Below are 25,409 nucleotides of genomic sequence, written 5' to 3' on the forward strand. Positions count from 1 at the left end.
CAATAAACATTCTTAAAAATTCATTCTCTAATCTTATATTTTTATTGCAGGAATAAGTCCCGACCTGAACAAATATGTTCCCAAGACAAAAGAAGATCTTCTCGAATGGTCATTTATAGCACGCGGCCTATATTCCATAGAACATGCAAATCCAAAGCATAAAATTGATTCGGCGACCAGAGAAGGCCTTGAAGATGTGATAACTGAAGTTATGGAAAATATCAACAATTATTCACGTCAAAGGGGACGTGTCATTGAATTTCGTGAACTCCTATATGGCTATACGAGGCTAAATACTCTGCATGGACAAGATTTGATTTTGGATTTACTTCTAATATACAAAAAATATCGTGGCAAAAAGATGACAGTACCAGTGCGCAGGCATTTATATGTGCAGCGGGCATTTACGGGAATCTTTGTTAAAGAATTCGAAGAAGATTTCTACAATACCACTGTGCAGAGAAGTAAGTGTAATACTTTTTCAGGGCAATCATGAATAAAAATTTCGTGCGGAATTTGTTCCCTTTCACCAATTTTATATTTCCATATTTATGTCCAATTGGATATTTTTGTCGATTCGGCAAGAATATTAAAAAATTCGCCGACTCTGATAGTTTTCCACATTTTTTAATTTTGAGTTTTTAAATTATTTTCCGTGCGGAAAAATTCCGAGAGAAATATTCATGATTGTCCTATTTAAGTTATTAATGTATTTCTAATCTGGTGCTTTTCTTGTGTGGTTACAGGTTTCTTCAAACAAATCTTGAACCAGGGAGTGGAAAAGTTATCCAATCACTTCTCATTGCCGGGCATTTTGCCCTCATCCCGTACCTCTAGTGTGGGAGCAAATTCCAAAATTGTTTTTGTTCTGCCCATTGCGGGGCGTTTGTCTACCTTTAAACGGTTTTTGGATACCTATGAAAAGGTGTCAATTGCAGAGGATAAAAATTGTGATTTGCTGGTGGTAATCTTTGGTAGCCCCGATGAGATACGAGAACACTTGGAGCTGTTGCAGCAATTGAAAAGCCGCAACATTTATCAACAAATCAATTATATACAACGTCAAGAAGATTTCTCGCGTGGTGTGGCCCTGGACACAGCTGCTCGCTCGTCTTACATACAAGATGATAACATAATACTCTTCATTGATGTGGACATGGTCTTCAAATTGGAAACCTTGCAGAGGATACGCATGAACACCATTCAAGGTAGTCAAGTCTATCTACCCATTGTCTTCAGCCAATATGATCCGAAACGTCAACATCAGGAATATATATCACCTGACGAAATCACCAATGAATCTGGTTATTTCCGACAATTTGGTTTTGGCATTTGTGCCATCTATAAATCGGACATTATGGATGAAAGCATCAATGGTTTTGATAAAGACATTACCGGTTGGGGTCTGGAAGATGTGAAATTTTTAGAAAAAATTGTTAAAAATGGTCATCAGCAAAATTCCTTTATGGTCAATACGGCTGAGGTGTCCGAAGACTATAACGCCAAGGCCTCACAATTGAGAAGATTATCTATATTTCGGGCACCCGATCCTAGTTTGGTACACATCTATCATGACATCAGCTGTGATGTCAATCTAGAAGTGGCCCAATACAACATGTGCTTAGGCACTAAAGCCAATTCGTTGGGCAGCACAAAACTTATGGAGAATCTATTCTTCGAAAGTGTCGATAACATGGAGTTTATAAAAGAATTTAATCGTCGAAAAGAAGTTAGATGAGAGAGGGAGTAAGTGAGTGAGATAAGTTTGATGTTATCAGCCCGATCATGAATATCAACTCCACGAGAGTTTTCTCACTCTCTCCTTTAAGTTGCAACGCCAGAGAGACAAAAGTCACGGGGAGTTTACATTCATGATCGGACTGTATATGTACTAAGCGGGGTTAAAATATTAAGGGCGGGATAGAAGCATTGTATAATGTAATTATAATGTAATTTTTTAAGTGTTGCTATAACAAACTAAGTAACGGCTAAGTTCACTATAAAGAAATTGCATTTTGTTGCAAAAAGACATTGCACGGAAGAGAGAGAGTGGAAAGAAAAATAACACCTCTTTAAGGATGTTTAAAAGATTCTGAATTTATATTAATAATTGTTTTTATATACATATACTATTTATATATAGGAGAACCCTAGACCAAAATATCACATCATTGAGGTTAAAATTATCATACTTACTACCACTCAACAGTCTCAAACAAAATCTTCTTAGGATAAACAAAAAACAAAACAGATAAAAAGTGGTCAATAGTTTTATAGGAGAATTATGCCCAAAAATTTTAACTCTAACCCTCTAAGAAACAGCGTGGTTCGACATTGGAGTTCCTACAAATATTATGAGGTTATGGACCGTTCATTTAATTTGTCTTCATGCTCTTAATAGGAATTTTAAAGCTTGCAATCAGAAGGTCTGCGGTCCAATTGCTGACCAGAACATCGAAAATTCCCGGTGGCAAATCCCTTCAGTGTAATTCTGGCTTCCATTTCCTGAGTAGGTGTCACGAGCAAGTATTGCAACGACAGTATACCATTGTGTTACTGTACTGGACGAATCTTTGTCTCCTCGTGTAGATGATCCACTGAAGTCGTGAGGAGGCACCCTGTTGCAGTTCTCAGGGCGGAATTCCGACAGGTTTGAATATTTTCCATCGCGTTTCTATTATATTTTCGGCACCACACTTGTGCCGCTTAGCTTACCACAGACCAACCTATCGTGTTATATGTGGAAAACAAGGATTCTTGATCTGCACCCCAAGTGCAGGCGGTAAGATCAGTCACATGGGAATTCAGCCTTTCACAAATAACATCGGGGAAGGTACCCGACGCCAAGATGGAACAATAATTCGCATAAAATATGATCTCAATGACGTCTGGAGGGATGTTAAATAGTTCTGGATAGCTATTTTTGATTTCGGGAACGATGTGATTGGCTAGCTACAGATTGAGAACTTAAGTGAGATACCCGACTCCTATAGAGATTCCATCAGGTCGCTTTGAATGATTTAGCGAATCTCTTATGTCCGGTGCCTCTGTAAATGATCATTATTTTGTACTACGAGCATCCCTTATGAACTGCTGCTGGCAACCTTGGGCACTTGTAGATCGCTCGTTCCCCAATAGAGATAGCCAGTGCAGTAGAGTCTCAATAATTCGTAATTCAAGGGACCGGCCATTTCTTACGAATTATCGATGTTTTCGATTAAGCGGGGTTAAAATGCGAAGGAATGGCTTCAGGGGACCGACAACTTATACGAATTATTAAGATTTTCGATTTATCGAGGTACGAATTGTCGCAGTTCTACTGTATATTGGTATTCTTCTAATCAAGTGGTGTGTCTGTTTACTTACTAAATGTTGCTGAAACAAATTTTTCTGCAACTTTTGCTTTATACAACTGTCAGTTTTAGAAACATTTGTAATAATTAGGTTTGTCCTTTTACGTACTGAACTTTACTGAACATTTGGTTTGTCTTTTTACGTACTGAACTTTACTGAACATTTTTTCTTCAGTAAAGTTTTGACAATTGTATAATTGAAATGTTGCTAAACATTACTGAAGAAACAATGTTCAGTAAAGTTCAGTACGTAAAAGGACAAACCTATTGTTTCTTCAGTAATGTTTAGCAACATTTCAATTATACAATTGTCAAAACTTTACTGAAGAAAAAATGTTCAGTAAAGTTCAGTACGTAAAAAGACAAACCAATTATTACAAATTATCGAGTACGCAGACAGTCATAATATTTATAAAAAAATGGCAACAACTAGTTTTTTTAATAGTACGTTTAATGCCATGTTCATAACAGCATTTGAATAACGTCGTTCGTTCTCATAATTACATACGTACACGAATTATCCCGTTCATACGACATGGTACACAATTAATAGCAACATGATTCATATTTCCATAGTTTTTGTTTACTGATTTTAAAGAAACTTTCAGGCAAAAGACGAGTAAAGTTAATTGATGTAAACTGAAAAAATATTTGTCCTTCTTTCAGATATCTATTTAATATTAAATTATATTATTTTCATTCATGTTTTCTATTTTTGCTCACAATTTCGGTGTTTTCACAATATTTTCAAATTTTTCTATTTTAAAATCGTTAATTAAAATTAACGAGAGAGAGAGACCTGCCAAAATAACTTTTTGGTATACAGACTTTCCGGCAGGCACTTGATTTTTGTTTCTAAATTTGCCAGCGAATTTGAAACTATGGACAAGAAATGCAAGTACAATGAAAGAGAAGACACAATTTGCTAGGATTTGAATGTATACTAGTCGTTAAACCGTTTACTTTTCATTCATATTTTGCAGTTTTTCTAAAAATGTTTGGGTTTTTAATAAATTTTTAAATTTTGTATTTTTTTTTGTCAAAATTAATTTATTTCGATAAATTCTCTCATTTGTTAGAGATGGGACATATTTTATTGTTGTTCTGAGAGTAGTTTAAATTGAACAATGTACACAAATCGTTGTTCGTTCTCAAAATTTGGTATAGGAAATGAAGTAATTACATCGTAATTGGGGTCGAACAACGAATAGAGAGCGAATTACCGTCAGTCTGAACAAGGCATAGATTGTACTGATTTCCCAAATCTGTTGGGTTTAAGTTCTAATTTCCATGGTTTCTATACCTCATAAGGAGGTTTAACCCGACAAAAAGCTGAAACGTGATCATGCAATAACCTATTAAAATACTTGTCCCATGGTAGCTGGACGTCTTATGGGCTAATTTACGTTGGGCGTCATCTTCACACTTCAAAAGACCAGATTTGTATACCTTTATATTTTTACGTTGGGCGCCATTTTCACACTTCAAAAGACCAGATTTGTATACCTTCATATTTTAGACTGATACCCTCTTTACTTTCATACGACCAAAATGTGTGTCATCGAAATAATGGTTTTAGCCCCAAGTATGTTTGAACAAAATCCGTTTCAGACCATTGGATTCGATTTAGCCATGTCCGCCTGACTGCTGGTTATTCTGGAGCTCACGGTTCGAATAGGGACTATATCGGTTCACTCCTTCGGGTAGCTCCCACATTAAATTTCGGAACAGTTGCGTTATTGTAAAGGTGAGATTATCTACCAACACCAACCAAAGAAAGCTGCGATAATCGTCATTACAATTAAAATCGCAAAAATGAAAAGTTGGGTTGTATTAGCGGATAATGCGATATCTCCATTGGTTGACCACCTTTTGGTATACCCCTTATAGAAGCGGAGATATTCGCTTTGAAAGAGAACGTTGACTTTTTCTGCAAATAAGTTTTTTCCCCATTCCGACCCCTAAATATGACCCGATCATCACCAAACTCATAGGGCTGTTCCCATCCAAAACATCATGACGATCCGATCAAAATTGCAACCTGTGATTAAAAAAATGGGATGTATTACCGAATATTGCGATATCTTCGTTGTTGGATAAATTACCTTCTCCATTCCTTCGGGTACCCCCCACAAAAAATTTCGAAAAAAAACTCAGTTTAAGACCTGCCCTCAAATCGCTTTAATTTTTCGCAACGTGTATTCGATGCCTCCATTACGGTGCACAAAGGGGCCAAATTTAAGAAAACGGCGCTTAATTTAAAAATCCAAACATATGTTTTCCATAATCTGTCTTGACAGGATTAAAGGGTACAAAATTCTACCTCAGTATCCGAAATAGCAATGTCGTATGTTGTTTACTTTTCTTGTTGCACTGTGTTAAAGTTGAGAAATTTTTCAAGTTTTTGTCAGCATGTAAAAAAACATAAATTTGGGTGTTTTTGAACCGTGATAACATAGTTTTTATTATATAAAATAGTATGGATATATCAAATAGAGGTAGTTCTCAATATTTTAGAATAAAATTGTTGTAGCAAAAGTGTTATGGAAATCCGTTTAAAAAATCGTCAAAATGTGTCCAGATTTTACATAATTTTAAAATGTATTGGAGTATAACAAAAAAGAGTGTCGAGAAGGTCTTGAGAATTTTTTTTACTTTTCTTGTGATTGTTGTGTTTGCTATTGCGCAAACAAAACTTGTGTCTTGCTTGCGCATTTTGAGTTATGTCAATATGAAATGATGGCGATGCACAAGGGGTGAAATCGGAAAAAATTGAGATTAATTAAAAAAATTAAATTTGGTTTTTGGTATAACTGTCATTACGTGGTAATATTGTACAAAATTCTAAGTCTCTAATTGTCAATATCATATTTTGTTTACTTCTACAGTTACACTGTGATAAAGCTTAAGAATTTTTAATAATGGTGTATAAAGTGTAATATTTGGGCGGCATTTATAGAATGAAACTATCAACTTCAGTTAGACATCAGAATCTTAGGCGGGGCATACTATATGTAATGGTATTAGTAAATTTTGAAGTTTTTGTCAATGTATTTGGGAGTAGTTTTGGCAGGATTGAAATCAAAATAGTTTTGATTTTGTAAATGAACCCCTTTCAATCCAATGAATTTTGTTTATTTTCCTAGTAACCAACAAATAATTTTGGAAAACAACAAATATTATTTGTGAGGAAATTAAAAAAAATGGAAAACTTCAACCCAACATCGAGTTTTGGAGGAAAATTCATCATTTTTGGAATATGGATTGAAGGAATGCCACACACTATTCAATCACACACGTACACAAGGGTTCATTTGGCAGTGCAGTTTGGCAGTATAGTGTATGCCCCGCATTAGAAAAATATATTTATGGCAAAAGAAGCTTAGCAACATATTAAAAATTAATTTAAAATGTATCCATTTTCCCTATTTTTGAAGAGTATTTAGAGTTAAAAAAAGTAGCGGAATAGTTTATATGGTGGTTATTCCAAAACAATAATATATGAATATGCACAATTCATAATTTAAACCAGTTTAGTTGCAATATATGCCTAAAATGTTCAAATTTGACTGTGCCTCTATAGGGGGGCTATACCAAAACATTGACCCATTTTGAAAAATTTTCGCACGATGAATTCTTAGGCATTCAGAACTATAAATCCTAATTTACATACAAATATACTAAAAAATGTGTTGAAGACCCTCGGAATACATAAAATCGGGAGATACCCTTGTATGGGAGCTACACTAAAATATTGACCTATCTTAATAATTGTTTTGCCAAATATTAACTTAACCAATAATTTATCATATTAGAAGATTTTAGATTAATCAACTAAGAAATGTAGGCAAAACCGTAAAAACACTTCATAGTTTTCATGGTACCCATTTATGAGGGCTTCTAATATATACCTCTCCAATCCCTTAATTTGCACCAAAACTGTGTTCCGTTATATTGATTGAGATATAAACATTCGAAAAATGTTCACATTAGATCCCAAATGCTTCCCTTAATTAATCTCGGTTTTTTTGGGGAAAAGTTCATACTTCCTGAGGAAATGGTCCGAAAACTATTAAAAAACCTCTACGGTGTAATGGCGGATGCGGTCCAAACTACTTACATATAACGATATGCAACGTTATATTCCTGCGGATCTTAGACAAAGTTCGACGAGGTTACCTTCTTCACAAAAGTTCAATATTTTTTTCAGTAAAGTTTAACACATTTTCGAGAATGCTTTGGAATTTTTTACCGAAGTTACTCCTTGTGGACTATATCGCAACATGCCGTCAGCCGATGGTCTCCTACTCACCTACACTTCATGTTCGATCCACTCTCTGTACAATGTTATAAAAGTCCACTATCTCATTTATGCTGTGTTGGCTGCCACTGACCGAAACTCTTTTGCTTTCGGGTAAATCGGGTACAAATAATGCGCTGTCCTGTAATTGATTGATTAAAGCATTTGTTTTGAGATACTGACTCGCTTGCTGTTGTGTAAACTAGAATGGATTTGGGTAGACCCTGCCCTGTTGTAGAATCAACAAAAACTTACAGACTTGCAATATTTAAATTTTTTTATATTACAGCAATCAGGCCTTTGATTTGTCCTTAATGTGTTTGAGACATCTACAACGAGTTCCATGAATTCATTCACTTACCATTACAACACAAAACTAACCGATTGTTTAATGACTGTAAAAAAAAAGTGGATAGTTTTTGTTATTTCTTCTTATTAAGATAGAAAAAATTTGAAAATTGGAAACAGATTCCTCTACCAAAAAAAAAAAAAAAAAAAAAACATAAAAAACACTTCAAGCTCAAATAACAAAACCACAAAAACAATTTAATCTAGGGTTTAGCTTTTAAAGCTAAACAAATTCATGACGATTTATTAAAACTATTTTAGGAATTAAAAAAAAGAAAGTATTAAATATTGACAATAAATTCATTAGTTTCATAAGTTAAAAAGAAAACAAAAAAGGGAAACAAAATCACAAAGCCAAACATTAATTGCCTTTTTTGAATAAGAAATTTGCGTTAAGTAGTTGTTAATAGAAAAAAATCTATAACTTATTAAATAAGTTTCAAATTTGTTGTCACACACACGCGTATTTAATTCTCAAAAGTAAGGGATAAATGCATTTGTTCGATGTAATTATGTGTAGTATTGTCCATTTGTGTCTAGTTTTTAATTACAATATATCTTTTTTTATAATGAATATGAAATTATGTATTATAAAAAATAACCTATTCTATATTTAAATATTATGTGATATGTTTGTAAATGGAAGATATAAATAAATTATATTTTAACATAAAATAAAAACAAAACTGTAGGCCTATTCTGTAACTTTTATCGATTCAAAAGTTGTTAAAATTTCTTTTGTTTTTGTAACAACTACAAAACAAACAAATGAAATTGTTGTAAAATAAACAATGAGTAAAGTTGTTAAAAAGTTACAGAATAGGCCTACAGGGGGCCTATTCTGTAACTTTTTAACAACTTTACTCATTGTTTATTTTACAACAATTTCATTTGTTTGTTTTGTAGTTGTTACAAAAACAAAAGAAATTTTAACAACTTTTGAATCGATAAAAGTTACAGAATTCCTATACAGGACTTCATTTTTAAAAACAAAAACAATTCGAATTTTAAACTTTAAATTAAAGTTTAAACTTTACATAAACTCAACAGGCTGTATATCCAATAGAGCCAATGTTTTATTAAGAATTTCTCTTACAGCTCGTATAAGATAAATGCGAGCATATACATAAGGCATTAATTGATCACGTTTTTCCTGGAAAGAACGATAATATTTGGTAATAAAAATTCTCTCCCACATATGTATGCCATTACTTACAGTTAGTATCCGTATTCTCCGATAGTAGACACTAAAAATGGCCACCAAACCATGAAGGAAACGTATAATCAAATGTGTTGCACACATGCCACGTTCCAATTGTTCCAGACAACGATCAATTAAGTCAGGAAAACCAGCTAAATAAGCAAACACCAACTGCCATTCTTCCTACAATAAGAAGAAAAATGAATGAAACAAATTTGAAATAATTAAAGCCAAAAAAATAAAAATACAGGAACAGATAAAAACAGACCCCAAATTGTTCCCTGTAGAAACCTATACACTGAAGTAATTGTGATTCCTTCCTTAGTTGGCCATACCGATAAAACAGCCGCTCTAATTGCTCCATATTCTTAAACAGACAACTGTTATAGAAAACTCTACCCAGAAGTAATTGTGGTCCCTTCCTAACTGGCCCATAGCGATAAATCTGAAGGATTAGCATGTGTGAGCTTTCGAGATTAAGGGGTCGATTATGGATAGCAACTCAACTGTAGTTGCGTTGCCAGAAGAGAAAATCATGTAATTAAAATGAGTAAAAAGACGGAAATGTTTGTCAAATTCAATCAATATCAGTGTTTTGAACATTCAGCTATTAATTTAATTGTAAAAAAGTAGAAATTTAAATGCAGAAATAGAAAATTATATTACAAAATTTGCTGCAGGCAACGCAACTGGAGTTGGGTTGCTATCCATAATCGACCCCTAAAGTAGAAAGAAGTTCTCAAGGAATTTTAGTCTCTGTGGTTGTGATCATCAAAACATTCTTTACAGCAGGTTTCTGTCTCTCTGAAGCCGAATTCTTCTTCACCATCGTTGCTTGCGAATTAGTTTTGAAAACTTACAGCCTTTGAAGGGGTCGAAGCTATCACAGACCCATATATGTTGCATCTATTCATGTTTGTCAAGGAGGTTGGGCTCCCTCGGCTCACTATTTCACTTACAAAATCCCGCGGTAAGATCGAGAAAATAGTGAATTTCATAAGTCGGAAGTTCAAAACCAATTGCAGCTTACATCGTTGTGATGGTTATAAGGTACTGAGGAAGGATCGCACCTGAAGTGGGGATGGTTTTCTTATTGCAGGAGTCTGTTCAATACAGACCTATCTCGCCTGAGCCTGGCTCTAATAACCCATACATGGATTATATGAGGGTAGAAGTCAAGTGTGAAACTTCATCACTGCTGCAGCCGCTCGTTATATTCCTGCTGGAGAATACCGGAAATGACACAGCAGAGGCGACGGGATTAGCACAAACTGAGAGCAACAACATTGGAGCCGGAGTAAGTGAATTGTGGGCAACGGTTAAATCACTCCCGAACCATGGAAATATGGAAGAACCCTGGAAAGAAGGAAGTCACGTTTGGAGATGACTGATCCGAAAATTAATCTACAGTTTTTCGAGCACCCGAGTGACAGGGCGAAAAGAAGAGCACTACGTCGCATTAGATCTCTTCTTGCCACGAAAGAATCACCACAATTTACAATGGATGATGTTGCGTATGTCACCAGGAACGCTAAATCATGCAAAGCGTTTTCAGCATGGATTACGTAAGCAGCACATCACGACAACAGCGCTGCACGCCATCTCCACAAATTTTAGTCGATAAATCAACCAGAGAAAACAGTGTTACAGAACAGTGATGGTAGCGCTCGATTTCAAACCCTTTGAAGCGTAGAGTTCTTGTGAAAGGTTGAACTTCTATTTGACTGTTCACCACATGTGATATTGTTTATATCTACATACTTACCTCTTCATTGAGTAAATTCCAATCAATATCACTAATTTCTGGGGTGGGTTCATAAGATCTCCTTTCAATCCTTTCCTCAAATGTCCTCAGCAATGATTCAAGCCTTGCCGAGTTATAAAGAAGAAATGATGCACCCTTTGTACTACCTTGTCCATTTCGAATAATCTGTACAGGGCTTGTATGTTTAACTTCCAATAAATCAACCGTTACGGCTGCAGTTCCCAGGCGTTCCATGAGAGCACAAAAGCGGGCATCTTGCTTTACACGAACACCATACTTGTGTAAGGCCATCAAACACATGTCATTCGAACGCAAACTATGTGAAACAAAAATAATCAATTACCTATAAAACTGATATACAAATTTAATTGGAACTTACCTTATATATTCCTGAGCTGGTAACTGGCATATTTTCCCTTTTGTAGAAGGATCAGTAACTAAGCCACATTTTATGTTTACATTCGCATCACCCACCACATTTTCGACTCCAACTTTGGAGGCTACACTTAAAATATTCAATTTTAGAATAGAATTCTCGTCTATTTTTTGACTCGTTTCATTGCCCACAATATGCCAACGTGAGTAGCAAAGTAATTTTTGCAAGGTTTCATACATCAACTTTGCTCGATAAAACGAAAGATCATCCGTTTTCAAACCATATTCTTGCAGTGGCCTCAATTCTACATGACAATTTGCATTTTTACGCAAATGTCCATATAAAGGATCACTTAAAACTTGTTGCATCAATAGCTTTATTATGGCTGGTCTGCAGAGATGTAGGTGACATCTTTCGTGGTTTATATTCAAATTGGCTACAGGATATGTCCACGACTTTGCGGCAGTTATTAGATCATTACTTTGATCGGAATCTTCGGAACCGTTGAGCATATCAAGTGCCTCCGTATTTACTTTAAATCCCTTTACAGTGGGAAAATAATTTTCCCAGATTTCAGGTTTTAAGGGGAAACTTACTTCTCCATTAGCCACCAATTTATCATTGTGAATCCTTATTAAAGTTGAAGCGCGACAACATTCCAAGGCTTCGTAATTTTCGGCAGTTTTAACGAAATGTTTTGTAACATTTGTTATTAAGGTATGATAGGGATTTTCCATGTTACTGGCGGAGATTAAACGCGATATTCAAATTATTTAAATAAATAAAACAAATAAAACGTGAAAAGAGTTCGTTTGTTTGAAGGAAAACAAAGAAATGACCGTTCACTTCTTCCACTCAATTCTATGAAACAAAAAGGGGACAACAGAGAATCAACGATAAAGACTCATAATCAAAACAAAATGGGCAAAATTGACGCATATAGGCTTCCAAAGATCGAGACATTTGCACATTTGGGCTTATACTATGTTTACATTTACGAAATCCACTCGATTTCATCTGTCAATTCCTTTGTGTATATGTCAAATGAAGACTCATCTGAAATCGATTGGATTTTATTTGACGTTTGAGCAATGGAATTGACAGTTGAAATCAAGTGGGTTTCGTAAATGTAAACATAGTGTTAAAATCTCTCAATCAGTAGTGGAATTTAAAGGTGCGGACACAATGAGAAATTCATGCTTATCCAAGCCTCAATTTGTGTAAAAGAATAAAGAAATGCAGGATAGCATTTTAAGTAGGTAGTACCTCCCTATTATTCTTTTACATGAAATTGAGCGTGAAGTAAACGGCATATTATAGCTGTGTTCCTTTACTTACTTGAGGTTACCATTTTTACCATTTGTTACCATTTTTAACCTGAAAAGCGTTCCTTAACCCCGAAAAGTGGCAAAACTGGAAGCAATTTTTAAGAGAGTGAAAGAGGAGAGAGAGCGAAAATGGCTTTCTCTTCTACCACAGGCTACCAGCAAAATTTCTGCAGGTAAAAATGGCAGAACTGATTTTTCGACTTTTGTTTGACGATTATTTTACAATGAAAAAGAAAATTGACGAAAAATAAAAGAAAAAGTCGAACGCTGACAAAACTAAATTAAAAACTGTGAAATAAAAGACGAAAATTGATTTTTTTATGTTTCTTTTTGACATTGCTGCCAGATCTACCATTTTTCCGTTCCTTTACTTTTCTGGTAAAAATGTTCATGAGAGAGCAATTTTGACACTTTTCTCTTTTACCACCCTTACCATTAAAAAAGTAAAGGAACAAAGCTTATATTTCATTGTGTTTGCACCTTAAAGGCCAGAAAAGAATCAATCGTTGCTCGCTTTCTAAATGTCAAATTATAAAGGAATGCCAGAGCCTCCTAACTAGGCGTTTACACCCGACAGTTTGTCTTCAAATACAACTCTGATTTACTAACACATACATGCATTTGTCGACTGTCTTCCAGCTGTCCATCATTTTTTCACAGACAGTCGGGTTAACAAATTTTTGCTATTTTTTGTGAAAATGTGTGAGATAATAATTGAAATTTATTGAAAACAAAAGAACATGAACAAAAACAAAATATGTGAACGGAAAACAAAAAGAAATCGACTATTTTCAATCATATGGTGTGTTCCAGTACTGCACATTTCTACACATTTTTACTATTTTTTTCGATAACATAAAGGAAAAATCGGTTATCGGAGTAAAAATGTGTAGAAATGTGCAGTACTGGAACACACCAATAATTGTATAACTGTTTTTGCAGTTGTCTGGACGCATACGTCACACAGGCAAGTTTTGGGTTTTTGACAATCAATACATGTACTCAACTGTCCTGTCATGTGTAAACGCAGGGTAAAGGGGAACGCAGGCGGATTTGCAAAGAGGCTCTGGCATTCCTTTATAATTTGACATTTTGGAAAGCAAGCAAGTCAAGCGGCGATTGATTCGTAGAGGTGTGAACAGAATGAAATACGCCGCTTTTACACGCTTATGTAAAAGATTAAAGGCCAAGTACTACCTAATTCAAATGCTGCCTAATTCATTTGAATTAGGTAGTACTTGGCCTTTAGTCTTTTACATGAAACTGAGCGTGCAAAAGCGGCGTATTTCATTGTGTTTCAACCTTAAAGGTGTGAACAGAATGGAATACGCCGCTTTTTTCATGCTCAGTTTCATGTATAAAATTAAAGGCCAAGTACTACCTAATTAAAATGCTGCCTTATTCATTTGAAGTATGTAGTACATGGCTTTTTAGTCTTTTACATGAAACTGAACTTGAAAACCGGCGTATTTCATTGTGTTTCGAAAATAAAACTGTGGTAACACTGTAACAATCAAGACGTATTTGTTTTGAGCGGGAAAAATCTAATTTCATATTATAACTTTGCTGCCAAATATAAGCGTTATAGGCATCAAAAGTGCATTAATGATGCCTGCAACTTTACCAGATATGGATTTTGATGTGGCCGAAGAGGAGGCGTCAACTTCCAACAACATCGAGTCTGTTGCATGCAAAGCAACAACAAAACCTAACACCATTAGCAACGCAAATGATCGCAAGAGACTTCGCATTGATAATGAGATATCACCGCTACACCTAGACCTTTCGGAATTAAAGGAAAAACTTTCAAACCATGATCCAAAGGATCAGAACAGTAGTGCGATTCTCTAACTCATGCGATAGCGACGAATAAAAAGTAATCGTAAAGTTCTACCGATAGTAAGAGTGTTGTCAACTTTTATTTGAACTTTTCATTCATAATTTTGCGTTTTAATTTTATCGATTTTTGTCGGTAAGTCCCGGGCCACACTACAGTAATTTCACTGAAATTTTGATATGAAATTATGCGTCTCTAGATCGACGTCCATAGTAGAGTAAAATCATAAAATTGCTGTAGTAGGGAGTTCGATTTAAGAACACCTAATTTCATGAAATTTTTTAATGAAATTCACGCTAGTGTGGACCGGGACTAACTCAAAAAATGTGTTAGAGAATCGCACTACAGATTTGGCATTCTCAGCGTTCTGGCTGATGTCAATATTCAATGTCCCCCTACCTCCGAGGAGACACAAACATCGTCTAAAAATAAGAATGACTCAAAATCAAAAACAAAATGGTGCCCACCCATTTTTGTCTTTAATGTTGACATAAATAAACTTGGTAATACTCTCAAGGAAACTATCCCCGAAGGATGTTTTAGAGTCAAAAACGTCAATAAAAACAAAAGTAAACTGTACTTTGCGGACCCCAATGTACATTGTTCTATGAAGGCAATCTTGAGGGAGAAAGGAATTCACTCGTATTCATTCACTCCAAAACAATTGAAACAGGTTGGCCTTGTTCTTAGAGGCCTATATTCCTATAATGATCCGACTGAAGTTAAAGCTGAGTTGGACCATCTTGCGCCAGACACTGTGGCATCGGTAACCAAATTTTCAACCCCTAGCTCAACAAGAAGGGGCACTGAAACCGGTTTGTTCTTAGTATCTCTTGTACCAGGTGAGAACCTAGGAGATATTTCACATATTAACAATATATGGTTCCAAGACGTCTACTGGGAAAAACCCAAAGGAAAAGACAGTGATATGCAATGCCATAGGTGCCAACGTTGGGGCCATATTTCCCGCAATTGTAACTCAATTTTTAAGTGCGTCAAATGTGACAAGCTTCATGAGCCTGGAAATTGTCAGAGAGTCCGATCTGATTCTACAGAACCCTTCTGCACAAATTGTCAGAAACATGGCCACCCAGCCAACTTTAAGGTCTGCCCAGTCTATAAAAAATACAGTTTGTCAAGTAATTGTTTTGAACCAAGAAAACTAACATTTTTCTGTATTAATTTATGAAAAATGACTGATAATTGTGATAAAAATGTCGGGTTTTTTGCAAAAAAATAGTTGGTCGACTTATTTAAGACAAGATAGGATGAATAAATAAAAAATTAACCCACATAGTCCAACAAAAGTAACGAAAACCAATAACTACATGTAATGCAAGTTGTCAAATAAATGTTTTCGAAATGTAGTGAAGTTCCGAAATATCCCATATTTTTGGTAAATTCTTGAAAATCATGACATTTTATGAATGTTATTCTTAAAAAGGGTTAACTACTAACAAGTATCAACAATATTAGGCATTGAATATCCCTACTAGGAGGGTTACCATATGGACCAAGGGAGTACCAGGTCATATTACATGTAAACAGGGTCCTATAGGTCTTACACCGGGAATATCTGAAAACCAAAATATTTTATGAGTTTTTTAGTTCACGAAGATGAACTGCCATCAAATACAATAAATATTACCTACAGCATAATTATATTAGAAGGGTTGCCAGATCGACTAAAAAGGTACCAGGTTATATAAACAATGAACGAGGCCATCTGCGCCCAGAAACAGGGCACCGAAGATTGTTTTTTTACTTAAAAATAATTAAGAGATAATGGCATTTCACTAAACAATCGGAAATATCGCAGTAGGAGACCAATATTGCTTAGAAATGTATGGGGTAAAGGTTTCGACAATTTTCAGAAATGCATACTTCGACCTATTGGACACATTTCGCGTACTCTGCAGTACTACTGTAGTTCATTTTTAAGGGGAAATTTATGTTGATGGGTAAATAATGCTTCAGTGTTAGCATAGAAGCAAAAAAAACTTAGAGAATTCTTCTGAACTCGCTATAAACAGTTGAAATCAGAGGTCTATTAAAAATCAGCATAGACTGACAATATCTTATATATGCATTTCTAAGTGATTTTTGTACTTTTATGTCGTGTTTTGGTTTATGTTGGAGAATTCCCTTATCCCTTTATTCAATTTGAGTTAAATAAACAAATTTTAACCGCTGGTTATGGATCCAGCTGGCCTCGTTTACTGTTTATATAACCTGTCACCTTTTAGTAGATCTGGCAACCCCCCTGATCTAATTATTCTGTAGGTAATATTTATTGTAATTGATGCCAGTCCATCCTGGAGAACTAAAAAAACTTATAAAACGCCTTAGTTTTCAGATATTCCCGGTATAAGACCTATAGAACACTGTTTACATGTAATATGACCTGGTACTCCCTTGGTCCATATGGTAACCCTTCTAGTAGGGATATTCTATGCATAATATTAATGATACTTGTTAGTAGTTAACCCTTTTTAAGAATAACATTCATAAAATGTCCTGATTTTCAAGAATTTACCAAAAATATGGGTTATTTTGGAACCTCCATTAAATTTCGAAAACATTTATTTGACAGCTTGAATTATATGTAGTTATGGGTTTTCGTTATTTTTTGTTGGACTACGTGGGTCAATTTTTTATTTATACATCCTATCTTGTCTTTAATAAGTCTACCAACTATTTTTTACAAAAAAACCCGACATTTTTATCCCAATTATCAGTCATTTTTCATAAATTAATACAGAAAAATGATAGTTTTCTTGGTTCGAAAACAATTACTTGACAAACTGTATATTGCAGCTAAACAAAGCACAAAGGCTAAAATGCAAACTGAAAAAGTCACCGCCATCAGAAATGTCAACAAAGCTGTTAATTTGTCTTTTGTTTCACCTCACAAATCATTTGCAAGTCATTTCCAAAGCACCAATAAGCCATCGATTGTGGGCGAGTTTCTACAGCTAGCCAACCTTTTCTTACAACCTGAGGAGTTGACACTGGAGCAAGAAATTTCACAGTTTCTCAATAATTTTAAAAATATGGAGAAAGCTAAAGCAAAGGCAGAGTTCTTACGAATTCTAAACAAAGTAAGACTTCAATATGGACCATAAAATTCATTTAATGTAAGGTCACTAAATGATAGGAGTAGACAAATTGATCTGCAAAAAACTCTCTCTCACAATAACATCGATGTTGGATTCATTCAAGAATATCACCTGCATAGAAACAAACGTATTAAAATTGAGGGTTACAATATGGTTACAGATCACTCACCGCTTGGTGTGGCCATTTTCATTAAAAGCTGCATACAATATACAAAAATATGGCCTGTTCCCGTACTTTATAAAGTAGTAAAAGTCGTAAACGATTTTCATATAAATTTTCTGTACGGGAACGTAAAATGTGTAAAAGTGGTAAAAATGGTAAAAACTTTTTAGTTCTGGAACAGAGCTATAATTGTCAATAACGTTGGTCTGAATATCTGTATTGTACAGATTGAGTCAGTACAGAATAACATAAGGAAAAGGATTGCTTTAGGCTCTATTTATATCCCATTCAATTATTCCCCACAGCAATTGGAGTCTGACTTGGACAAAGTTCTTCAAGTTTGTGGGAATCTCGATGGCTTCATCCTTGGTGGAGATCTTAATTCGAGGAGTCCTAGTTGGGGAGATTCTTTTGGAAAACTCAAATGGAAGAGCATAAAATTCATAGCTGCAAACTAACATTTTGGATGTAATCCGTACTTGCGATGTGTCTCCTTCGTTTCCAAACGGTCCTTCGTATCTTGACCATTTTCTAATCAGCCCCAATTTGATCGATTTCACATCTAGGAATTATATGATAGCATCCTTGCCCATGTTTTCGGATCACTTCCCGTTGAAGCTGAAAATAAAACGTGACTGCTCTGAACTGATTTTGAATATTCCACAAACCTTCATTACCTATAAAGATACCAATTGGGAAAACTTCCAAGAGGACTTTAATAATGCCGCAAATATAATATTTCCATCTACTGAAGCGAGTTTGCATAATGATAAAATTGACGCTTTAATTGAAAGGTTCAGCTCCAGTTTTACCTCAATCCACGAGTCTCATTCGCAAAAAGTCGTAGTGATGGACGGAAAATTTCCACTATCCGAACGATCAAGAAAACTTTACAAAGTAAAGCATCAATGGCAGAAGGAACTGAAGAAAATTTTCCATCGGACGGAAACAGATACAGCTCCTTAAAATTATTATAAAAGAATCTATAAGACTGGAGGAAGCACAAATAGTCAAACATCGTTTAGAGAAAATAAAACCTGGGCCGTCAGCTTTTAAAGAAATTTTTAAGTTCAGCGGAAGAAAGAAGTCTCCATTTTGTAAACAATTACGCGTGGATGACCATATTGTTTCCAACACATCTGAAATTGCTAATCACTTTCATCACCATTTCGTGTCGGTTTTTCGCGAAACTGTTCCTGCCTGCCCGGTTAGTGATCTTCATTCCAAAATTTCCTCGTTTATGGCTCCAAGTCCACAACAGATCTATGCCTTCGATAGCCACTTTAACTCTATTGACAATCCTGATCAGTACCATTTTACGAACCCTGAAAAGATAAAAACCGTTATCCAGAAAATAAAAACAAAAAATGAACTGGTGTTGATGGAATATCTAACTTCGTTTTACGCAAAGTCCCAGATTCTGTAATAAACTTATTAACACGCATCTTTAATAATTCCATCAACAATGGCTACTTTCCTAGAGTATGGAAGCTGGCGAAACTCATTCCAATAAAGAAAAATACGAACAGTGAAGTAGTCTCCGATTTCCGCCCAATTTCTCTCCTGTCCAACGTGGGAAAATTACTAGAACATATCCTGAAAGAAAAATTGGAAAACGAGTTTATTATTAACCCTATTTCAAACTTTCGATTTGGGTTCCAAAAACAACATTCAACTCAACACGCGCTTCTCAAATTCCAAAGTGACATTATAGTGCGGTTACACTACAGTTTTTTGCCGGGTTAACCCACTTTATTAGGATTTATTGCTTAATCTGGTCAAATCTGACCAGATTTGCCATACAAAAATTAAATCCTCTCACGACTGGGTTTATTTTAAATCCGGCACAAATCCACCAAAAATACAGTGTTGTATTCGGTATTTGTGCAAAAAAATCCAACTCTACTCAAAAAGTACCAAAAGTTGCAACTGTTTTTGCAACAGAGTTTGTCGTGTTTTACACGTTTACGATTGGTCGCATGAGATTTTATGGCGTTAATAAATCTAAAGTTATTTGAAAATCATAAAATTATTTATTTTTTTACATAAGACACTTTTTTAACGAAAAGTACGCTTGATACCATGATACAAAAATGTATCCCTGTGTGTAAAATATACCAATATGAGCAAAGAGGGGACGATATCTCATACGAGAAATTGCAAAAGTGTAAAACACGACTTTATTAGTTATTTTGTATGTATACGTAAACAAACGTCAGCTGACAGTTTATATCCTCGAAAAGCTAAGTGTAACCAGCAAAGATTAACCCACTGGATCTATTAAACCCAGTGGGTTAACCTTCAATAGTGTAACCGGGGTATTACGTCAAATTTGAGAAATCAAAATTGTACAGTAGCTATATCCTTGGATATAGAGAAGGCGTTTGATTCTGTCTGCCACAAAGGAATCATCTACAAATTAATTGATTTAGGGGTGGATCCCTTTCTAGTTAAAATTATCCATAATTACCTTTTGGACCGGAAGTTTTTTGTTCAAATAAACAATATCACGTCACAACATGGATTAGTAAATTTTTCTTAGTGATTTCCCTCACACCACTACTCATTCAAACGCGCTGCTCTATGCGGACGACTGTTTGATTTATGCTCATGACACATCACCTGAAGAAGCTTTAAGGTATGCATTCGAACATTTGGAACGTATTAACCAATACTATAAAACATGGGGCATACAAATGAATGCCCTGAAGTCTGAAGCCATATGTATCAGGAATGCATCAGGGAAATGTCCGAGGTACGTTGTGCAACTAAGTAAGCAGCTGAGATGTATTCTTGATGGAGTAGAAATTTCCTTTAAATCGAACATTAAATATTTGGGAATCACATTCGACAAACTCAACAAGTTCAACTTACATGCCAGAAACGTACTGAAAAAAGCAAAACAAATAGTTGGTTGTTTTTCATACCTATTTAACAGCAAACACCACAACAAACAAAACTGCTCCTATACAAAGTCGCAATAAGGTCAATTCTTTTATATGGATTTCCGATATGGTTTTCAATTTCCCCAAGTGTTGCTAAAGAAATGGAAATATTCAAACGAAAGATTCTGAGGAAATGTATTCAAAAGAGGTATGAAAATCCGACCAAAATGTACGCAAGCACTTACATATACGATATGTCTGAAACACAGCCCTTCTGCTTGTATGCGTTGAATATTCAAAAGCAGTTTGTTGCAAAAATTCGCTTCCCATTGCAATGACTTGGTCAACGAAATCTATCATCTCGAAAGACACAATTCTTGGTCATCAGTGTCATATTTATCTGCAATTGGCGTTCTAAATGAGTGTATTGAAAGTGTTCCAGACAGTACTTCACCACAGTTCTACACCAAATCAACCCCTGGCACACAGGGGGTAAACAAAAACCAAACAAACAAGAAACCATATAAACATTAAACTATCTGTGATATTTTTAATTTGTTAATTTTAAGCCGTCGCTTAATTATTTACTGGCATTTATTATATAAACATATATATTTTATTTTCACACTCTATATTGTTCGCGATATACATTGTACATTTACTATTTATTGTTTACTTTCGTAAACGCTCTGTTTGACATTCGCTAAACAGACATTTATTTGTTTTTGTTATTTAGTTTTAGTATTTATTTATTGTATTTGACAGTCGTATCACTGTTAGAAACCGTTCAGGCCGGGAGCAAGCCTTTTCTCTCTCATCTGTGTGTTTTCACATAGCTAATACCCCGGTTACACAATTGAAGGTTAACCCACTGGGTTTAATAGATCCAGTGGTTTAATCTTTGCTGGTTACACTTAGCTTTTCGAGGATATAAACTGTCAGCTGATGTTTGTTTACGTATACATACAAAATAACTAATAAAGTCGTGTGTTACACTTTTACAATTTCTCGTATGAGATATCGTCCCCTCTTTGCTCATATTGGTATATTTTACACACAGGGATACGTTTTTGTATCATGGTATCAATCGTACTTTTTGTTAAAAAGTGTCTAATGAAAAAAAAATAATAATATTATGATTTCCAAATAACTTTAAATTTATTAACTCCATAAAAACTCATGCGACCAATCGTAAACGTGTAAAACACGACAAACTCTGTTGCAATAACAATTGCAACTTTTGGTTGGATTTTTTTGCACAAATACCGAATACAACACTGGTTTTTTGGTGGATTTGTGCCGGATTTAAAATAAACCCAGCCATGGGAGAATTTAATTTTTATATGACAAATCTGGTCAGATTTGAGCAGATTAAGCAAATAAATCCTCATGAAGTGGGTTAACCCGGCAAAAAGCTGTAGTGTAACCGTGCTATAATCTTCATTGTTTGCAAAGTTGCATATGACATTCATTTGTAAGAATAAGACGTATATAGTTCTAAACATGGTACAATAAAGTGGAGGTAGGCCAGGTATGAAAATCACTGAGAAATGTCACCCAGCAGCCATGGCTTAAAACGTCAAATGGCATGGTACAATAATAAAGGTATATGTACCTGCATAGCTATCCCGTATTACAAAAACATATTGTGACGAATGTAACTGATAGGTTTAAGTTAGTTTAGTTTAATTTCCGTTAATTTAAAAATTTGAATTGTAACGTAAAGTTTTTATTACGCAGTTACTTTATTTAAGCAACAACAACTACCATGTAGAACTCTCTTCATTATTCTAGATGTTACTTTACCTTTCATTAATGTGCTTTTATTTTGTTTTGCCATAATCATGTACTTATTGTTTAGTTTGTTACTTCTTTGCACTTGTTTGTTGTTGTTACGTCATTACTGTGCTTGTCGTCCAATTGTATTCCCCCATGTATGTATGTGAGTATGGTTGTTCGCTTAGTGCGAATGTGCGTCTGTGTGTTCGCTGCACAGATTCGAGATGTTGCCATATGTGTTCTGGAGGACTCTAGAACAGGGAGACTTTGGGGTATAAATACCGGGGAAATGGCAATAACGTAGGAGTGGTGTTTTATGCGTTGAACTGAACAGATCGGTTAAATAAGAGCTGCGTGCTAACTAGAGACTTGCTGTGTGCTTTGTAATTAAAGTCGGTTCTGAATAAGTGTAATAAAGTAAATAAAGCATTGTAGAAACGTAATCTAAAACGAACCCTGTTTTATTTGGTACAAATCATATCGGGGAATAAAACAACGTCTACACGGACATTAGTTAAATCTAATTCCGTAACAATTGGTGTCAGCAGCGAGATTACGATAATCCTACAATGAAGATGAAGTTCAAGGATCTACGAAAGGAAGATTTGAAGAAGGAGCTAAGTAAGTTGGAGTTGTGTTCTACTGGCAACAAGGCCGAACTACAAAAACGCTTGTTGGAAGAGTTCGAGCGCCGTGGAATGAACATCGACGAATATGAGTTTGATATTAGAGATGAAACTTCAGACGCGGTTCCGAGTTATACGGAGGTTGCAAAAGTTATTGCAGTAACGTTGGCGAAGGAATTTAGTAAGAGAATGGAAGAGGAATCTATTGCAATAAATGAAAGCTTCAAATGTCTGACGGAGGAATTCGACGAAAAATTGGAAGAATTAGAGGCAAAAATCAGCGAAAGACTCGAGAATATTACGCAAGTTATTGGAAAGCGATTCGAGGTTATGGAAAACCATTTAAAGAAATTGGATAGGCAATTTCTGGCCCACGACGAGAAGATTGTGAATCTGGAAAAGAAAATGTCTGAACTGGAAATCAAAGGAGGACCAGTGCGAGTTATTGATAACACTCTGAAAATCAAGCCTCCTGAATTCGACGGATCTACATCGTTTGATGTCTTCAAATTACAATTTGAGACGGTTGCTTCGAGAAATTCGTGGAACGATAACGACAAGGCGGTTCGACTACTTATGGCATTGAAGGGCGGTGCTGCTGACGTATTACAGAATATTCCCGCCGCTTCTAGAAACAGTTATGGAGATATAATGGCTGCTCTTGAACTTAAGTACGGTGGCGGACATAAGCAAGAGACAATGGTGAAACCTCAGGCTTGCAATGTGCAGAGGCTGGAAGTTGAGGACAACAATCCTCAGACCGTTGTCGAACTAATGAAAGATGCACTAATGCAGGTAGTAGGTAAAGTGAAACGAAGGGCTGGTAAAACGAGAAGGACTTGCTACAACTGTCGGAAAGCTGGACACATTGCACGAGAATGCAGATTGCAACGACCAAGGACCAGATCCGCCTCACCGCCTTTGAAAAGCGAAGACCAACTGGTGGCCAAGAATCTGGAAAGAGAGACATCAGGTGAATCAAATAAAGTGAATTCCGTCAATCACGAGACGCCGCTGGCAGAGGATGAAAACGATGGTCCCACAATTTCCATAGCGATTGTACAGCAGAAAAACCACAACCTTACAACAACTGGTTACATCAATGGCGACAAGCGAATTCTGACCTTGGATACAGGCGCATCAAAGTCAATCATCAGATCAGATCTGGCAAAAGGAAAGATAACGCCACTAAATGGAGTCAGACTGCGCACAGCAACGGGGGAGCCTGCGGCAGTACATGGAAAGATAACCGTGAGACTTACTATTGCCAATAAATCGGTCGATTACGAGTTTATAGTGGCTGATATCGTAGACGAAGTTATACTTGGTGTAGACTTCATGATCGCCTTCGATATCAACCTGGACATAAAGCACCGTGTGATGACTTGGTCCAATGTGGAAATACCGATAAATGTGGGCTACAACGAGAAAAGCAAACATCGCCCTAAGGCAGAATCCGGCGAGATCGCTGTCGATGTCCGTACGCTGAAGGTGGAAGCCGCCGACAAATGGCCCGCAGGAAAGTGGAAAAATCTCGCAACGAGGAGGAAAAAGCGAAGATGTACGTCGAGGAAACGTCCATCGAAAAGCGGCCGTACAACAAGGAGGGACAAGTCCGATGAAGACCAGGTGGCACTTAGGAGGGTGACCACAAAGAAAGAAGGTATAGCGTCACGATTCCTGGAGAGAAAGCAACGTCGTCCAGTAGAGCAAAAGTCCAAAGCTGACGCAGTAGAGGTTACATCTAAATTAGTTGCCACCACTATAGAACGAGAACTGCGTCTAGTCAAGAGGAACAGGCTTAAGCGGGAGGCAGTGTTACCAATGCCCATACCACAGAGAGGGAACTGTGCCTATTCGGGACGAACAGGCTTAAGCGGGAGGCAATGTTACGAATGTAACTGATAGGTTTAAGTTAGTTTAGTTTAATTTCCGTTAATTTAAAAATTTGAATTGTAACGTAAAGTTTTTATTACGCAGTTACTTTATTTAAGCAACAACAACTACCATGTAGAACTCTCTTCATTATTCTAGATGTTACTTTACCTTTCATTAATGTGCTTTTATTTTGTTTTGCCATAATCATGTACTTATTGTTTAGTTTGTTACTTCTTTGCACTTGTTTGTTGTTGTTACGTCATTACTGTGCTTGTCGTCCAATTGTATTCCCCCATGTATGTATGTGAGTATGGTTGTTCGCTTAGTGCGAATGTGCGTCTGTGTGTTCGCTGCACAGATTCGAGATGTTGCCATATGTGTTCTGGAGGACTCTAGAACAGGGAGACTTTGGGGTATAAATACCGGGGAAATGGCAATAACGTAGGAGTGG

General features: G+C 35.8%; 2 protein-coding genes and 1 long non-coding RNA gene across 15 annotated transcripts in view; 1 reads left to right on the plus strand and 2 right to left on the minus strand.

The window, feature by feature from the left end:
- Chsy (Chondroitin sulfate synthase) overlaps positions 1–2,258 on the plus strand; it is a 68,885-nt gene extending 66,627 nt beyond the window's left edge. For all 13 annotated transcript variants that reach the window (XM_073973299.1, XM_073973303.1, XM_073973310.1 and 10 more), the window contains exons 7-8: positions 51–464; positions 747–2,258. In XM_073973299.1, coding sequence (XP_073829400.1) covers positions 51–464; positions 747–1,738 — 1,406 coding nt within the window. In that variant the 3' untranslated portion in view covers positions 1,739–2,258. The remainder of the gene's footprint in view (positions 1–50; positions 465–746) is intronic.
- Positions 2,259–8,198: 5,940 nt separating this feature from the next.
- LOC141397220 (DALR anticodon-binding domain-containing protein 3) lies at positions 8,199–12,211 on the minus strand. Its single transcript, XM_073973314.1, has 5 exons — positions 11,347–12,211; positions 10,968–11,283; positions 9,218–9,385; positions 8,973–9,154; positions 8,199–8,687 (listed from the first exon to the last, which is right to left on the minus strand). The coding sequence occupies exons 1-4, from the start codon at positions 12,078–12,080 to the stop codon at positions 9,035–9,037; spliced, it is 1,338 nt and encodes a 445-aa protein (XP_073829415.1). The 5' UTR covers positions 12,081–12,211; the 3' UTR covers positions 8,199–8,687; positions 8,973–9,034.
- A 5,408-nt stretch (positions 12,212–17,619) lies between these two features.
- LOC141399793 (uncharacterized) lies at positions 17,620–20,830 on the minus strand. Its single transcript, XR_012411955.1, has 5 exons — positions 20,261–20,830; positions 18,828–19,386; positions 18,468–18,751; positions 17,797–18,408; positions 17,620–17,738 (listed from the first exon to the last, which is right to left on the minus strand). It is a non-coding gene; the product is annotated as an uncharacterized lncRNA (long non-coding RNA).
- Between the last annotated feature and the right edge of the window lie 4,579 nt (positions 20,831–25,409).

Source organism: Musca autumnalis, unplaced genomic scaffold (genome assembly GCF_047663935.1).
Source record: "Musca autumnalis isolate F117 unplaced genomic scaffold, ASM4766393v1 scaffold_3, whole genome shotgun sequence".
NCBI lineage: Eukaryota > Metazoa > Arthropoda > Insecta > Diptera > Muscidae > Musca > Musca autumnalis.